Genomic DNA, 4,846 nt, shown 5'->3' with positions numbered 1-4,846 from the left:
GAATTCCTTTCCTGTGTAAATACACCACCAATAAAGAAATAAAGCATCATGCTCTGGCCCGAGTTTGCTCCCTTCTGAGTCCTGCCCTCTCCTGGATGCCCAGTGAGCAACCAGGAGGAGCCGAGATGTCACACAGGAGACTGGAGGCTGCAGAGGGTTTACGGGGGTTGTGTCCACCCGAGAGGAGTCCCAGCACGTGAGAACAAGGCTCCAGCTCTAAGCTTGCATAACCCAGCACTGTTCTCACAAGTGAGTTTGGTGGCCAGTGATGGTTGTGGTCACTGGTGGCTGCTTTGCCCATTTTGGGGGGGGGGGAGTTCTTTGGTTTTTGGCAGTCTCTGGGGGTGCTTTGCACTGAGGGTTTTACAAACTCTGTTTCCCAGGCTGTTCCTGAATCAGAATCCCAGATTGGTTTGTGTTGGAGGGAGCCTTAAAGCTCATCCAGTTCCAACCCTTGCCACGGGCAGGGACACCTTCCACTAGAGCAGGTTGCTCCAAGCCCCTGTGTCCAACCTGGCCTTGAACACTGCCAGGGATGGGGATCTTCTTTGTGTGTCTCTACCTGGCTCCGAGCTGGAGTTCTCTGACCCTTTTCCCTGTTTAACCAGTCACTTGGAGGGAACCAGGCCAAAGGGACAGTGTTGGGATGGGATACTTGAGCCATCTTCAAGCTGAGCCTGTGCTCTCCAGGGCTTCCCTGGGACAGAAAGGGAAGAGTTTGGGAACAAGGTGTGTGTTTGCCATGGGGTGCAAGGGAGAAGTTTCAGATGAGACACTCGTATGCGAAGGCAAACCAGCACCAGGCATCGGTGGGTTAAGTGTGGTCCTGGGGTGTGCAAAACCCTGGGGACAGAGTTGGGGCTCATCTGAGCAGAGGTGTCCCATGCAATTAAGGAGCATCTTGCAGCTGATGCCGACGTGCACCCTGAGAGCAGAACAGTGAAGTGGCTCTGTCAGTGCAGCCGCCGCAGCCGTCAGCCCTGTTCTGCTCTGCCTGCTCCCCACATCTGCTGGCAACTCCATGAGCTGCTTCCAGCTCCGGCTCCTCTTCAGCACGTACCTGACAGCTGCCACGAGCTGGAAAAAGCCAGGAATGTCTGTTCCCAAACACTGTGTGCCAAAGGCTGGCTTCACCCTGCCCTCCCCAGGGGAGCAGCACCTCGGTGGAGCTCGGCCGCGCTCTCGCCCATGCATGCCTCTAAACACGCTTTACCCCCACCCCAAACTGTGTCACACAACTCCATGAGCTGTGACATCCGGAGCCAGGCCTGTGGAATGACAGGGAGAGGGGAGTATTTCTGGTATTTAATCTTAAAGGCTGAAAGTTATCAGTGCCTCGAGCCAGCAGTGGGAAGGTAGCAGCGAACAGGAGCCACGATGCTCTCTGCTCATCAGCACTGGCATCCTCCTGTGCCTGGAGACATCCCATGGACCAGGAGGCACAAGGAGGTTGTGGAGATAAGGCCAGATGAGATTGTGCTGTGTCTTGCTTGCTAAAAGGGCAATTCCCCATGTTCAAAGCCAAGCTCAGTGTGGTGGGAGCAGGCTCCGGCTAGTGCTTCATGCTCCGAGAGCACAACACACCCACACTGAATCCCTGAATCCCACAAAGCTGCTTTCCACCGTGGGGATGTGCAGTGAGGGCACGGGGGGGATGCAGAGGAGCACGAATAGGTGTCTCCATGGGAGTAGCTCCCCTGGGATCCCAGACCTTTGCTGTGGGTTGGGGTTTGCACCACCTTTCCTGCCAGCAGCTCAGTGCTGGGAGCTGGGCGTGTGGAGCAGGGGCAGCCCGGCCAGCAGCGCTGCTGGGGATGGAGAGTGCAAACCCCAGGTCACAAAGAGCCATCTCCATTTAAAAGATGAGTTTATTTCAGTAACTCATCACGGCTACAGTTTGCCAAAAAATCACAACCAGAACTCCGCTGAGGACACGTGCAATGTATGAAATCCTTGGGAGAGCTTTGGAGGACCACCAAAGGCAGCACTGGAGCCATTACAGTGGTACCGTCACGGGAGGCTGGTGGGGGCATTTGTGTCTTGGATGAAGGGATGTACCTGGGATGTAAGGAAGGAGCAGCTCCCTCCCTGCTCCCAGGGACAGGTGAGGTGGGATCCTTCTGGTCCCCAGGACTTGTCTTTGAAGAGGCCTGCAAGGTGCAGAAACACCTTCCCACCCTGTGCAGCACAAGTCTGGACCGTGATTTGCTCCCACCATGTCGTGGAGCTGCTGAAAGAAAACCATGGGGCTCCACAACCCTCCCAACTGTTCATCCAAACAACTGCCCACCCGCTCAGAGACCCCTGAGAGGAGTTACACACCAAAAGTCTTTGGTTTGGGTTTCCCCCAGAAGAGTTATGATACAGTTCAAGGTGAGGAGTCCATTTCCCTGGACTCGGAGCTAAGAGCACTTAGTGGACAAAGGGAATCAAACTGTACAGCAGGAGCCCAGAAGCCCAGGATCACCTGGGAAGGGGTTCAGCCCAGCACAGGGAGGGCTTTGCAATGACCCTCGGCAAGGGTTAGACACAGTCAAGAGGTTCAGTTTGGTGTAGAAACAAGGAGAAAATGGGGCAGCGCTGCAGAGAAGAGGACATCGAGCCTGGTGATGGTCAAAACGAGCGCACGTCCTGCCTTGGCCAACTTCATATGTTGTCCTCCTCCAGCATCTTGTTAACCCCTTCGCAGATCCTCTTCAGGTGGGTGCGATAGGGCTCCGATGGCCCATAGAGAGCCGAGAGGAACTCATAGTCCGCAAAGTGATTGAAGACGTGGTTGATGCGGGAGTGGGACTTGGCCGTGAGGTGGCCGTTGACAGCCTGGTGCAGCAGGTCCCGGCACTCCATGAGCACACCCGACATGACCCTGCGGTCGAAGGTGAAGTCTATCTGGTGGAAGCTGACGGCCGTCATGGCCAAGGTATGGACCTTCTTGCGGAAGCGCTCCATCACCAGCAGCTCCTCGGGGCTGAACTGCCCGTTGCGGTAGAGAACACCCAACTTCATCACGATCTTGATGAGGTTTTTGATGATCTTCTGGGCCTCTTTGCGGTTGTGGGTGTACTCCTTGGTGGCCCGGTAGAGCTCATCCAAGATCTCGCTGCTGGTGTCATCAATGAAGACATTGGCTATCGTCTTGGTAGCCATCTTGCTCAAGAGCTTCTTCTGGGCCTGCAGGGCCAGGTTCTTGGTGCTGAAGGTGTCCATCTCTGCAAGAGAAGAGGCACACTCACGGTTCAGCCCATGCCCTGGATCAGCCCCCATCTCTTCTCCTTCCCACTCAGCCTTTGGGGAGGAGAAAGAGCATCTTCAACCAACAGCAAGACGAAGAAGAGCTCCCGGGTGCCAAGGCAGGAGCTGAGCTCACATGCTGGGTTTTGTTGGATGAGTTACAGGGTATTCCCACCTTCCTGCCCCCAAACCCTGGGGAGAAGCTACAGTGCAACGGGCAGTGCCAGAGGTGAGTGAGGTCTCCCTACCAGAGCATCGCCCGCGACTCTCCATCCCGGTCCCTGTCCTGCCCCGACGCCGCCTGCTCCTGGTGCAGGAAGGGCTCTTGCCCCATCATTTTAACCTTTTTGTCTTCCTGAAACCCTGACTCATTTCCTGCAGGGTGAGCTGGGGACGACCCAGGTGGTGGTTGAGTCACCCGCAACCACGTGGCATGGCCAGTTTGCAGCACCCACCACTGGGTATTGGAGCCCTTGGCCTGGAACACCCATGTGGCTGGAGCTCAGACTCGTTCTGCTTCCTCCTGAGCTTCCTCCTGAGCGTTGCATGGAGGTGAATAATTCAACAAGCAAGAAACCTCACCCCTTGCTCACCCACAGCCCGACTCCCCGCACCCCGGCGGGACCAAATCCAGCAGTTTACGGCTTTAAAACGTGCTGTGAATGAATCAAAAGCCACCGACCCTGGAGATGCATCTTTGCCCCAGGAAATGGCAGAGCTACAAATCACGGGGAGGCGAGAACAGCGTCAGAACAAGCAGCTCCCACGCCAGGACGGACGGGCAAGGATGGGGGCTGCTTATGCAAGAGCCTGCACGTGGCACGGTCAGCCTGGCAAAGAGAGAGCGGGAGGGGATGGGATCACGCTATAAATACATCACCAGGGAGGGGAGAGGAGCTATTTAAGCTGCTGGTGTGAGAATGGATGGGGATAAATCGGCCGTAGATATGGAGAGTCTCTTGTCTGCAGCCCCGCTGGTTATTCTAGCGCAGAACTGAGTCTGTCCCCAGCATGGGCAGCGCTGTGGCCCCCTTGGCTGAGCCCCCTCCAGGGATCCTCAGTCCTGCTCCTACCCCCACGGAGCACATGGGAGCAAACCCCGGTGGGGTTTGGATACCCGGTTGTGGCCAAGGGTCCATCTCACTGCAGCAGTCGTGCAAGAGGACCAGTGCCCGGGTGATGGTGCAGGCTGAGCCCCGGCTTCCTGGGCATCTCCCAACTCCCTGAGGCCAAGGCTCCATGAGAGCATGAACTAAACAAGCAGCAACAGAGCCACGGGCACCAGGCGAGCTGCTGCATGCAGTGTTATTTACAGCCCTAAGGAACAACACGGAGGGTTCTAAGTGTTTCCTTCCATGTGAAAACATTGATTTCTGTCAGCGTGAGCCTCGAGCTCAGGCTCGTGAGACACAAACGACAAAGCAGAGGCTGCTCCCGCCGAGCTGTCGGCAGCTCCCGGGATCACTTAATGCCGATGGCTCCATGCGGGAGATGCTGCTGGAGCTGAGCCCAGCGGGACGGGCAGGATGGGCTCCATCTCTGCTCCCTTTGGCCGTGTGGGGGACACGCTCTACCCACAGCAAGCAGCCTCTTCCAGAAGGACCGTGGCTTTGCC

The 4,846-nt window shown here is 56.6% G+C and overlaps 1 protein-coding gene across 1 annotated transcript; it reads right to left on the bottom strand.

The window, feature by feature from the left end:
- Positions 1 to 2,646: 2,646 nt before the first annotated feature.
- TNFAIP8L1 (tumor necrosis factor, alpha-induced protein 8-like 1) lies at positions 2,647 to 3,207 on the bottom strand. The gene has a single exon (XM_010021238.1). It carries the CDS (start codon positions 3,205 to 3,207, stop codon positions 2,647 to 2,649), a length of 561 nt encoding a protein of 186 aa, XP_010019540.1.
- Positions 3,208 to 4,846: the final 1,639 nt, after the last annotated feature.

Source organism: Nestor notabilis, unplaced genomic scaffold (assembly GCF_000696875.1).
Source record: "Nestor notabilis isolate BGI_N333 unplaced genomic scaffold, ASM69687v1 scaffold21510, whole genome shotgun sequence".
NCBI lineage: Eukaryota > Metazoa > Chordata > Aves > Psittaciformes > Psittacidae > Nestor > Nestor notabilis.
The sequence above is the reverse complement of the archived record's forward strand: the minus strand, read 5'-3'. Positions and strand labels throughout refer to the sequence as shown.

Bases quoted from the DNA above. Each gene is read 5' to 3' on its own strand.
- TNFAIP8L1 (XM_010021238.1), bottom strand. From the start codon at position 3,207: ATGGACACCTTCAGCACCAAGAACCTGGCCCTGCAGGCCCAGAAGAAG.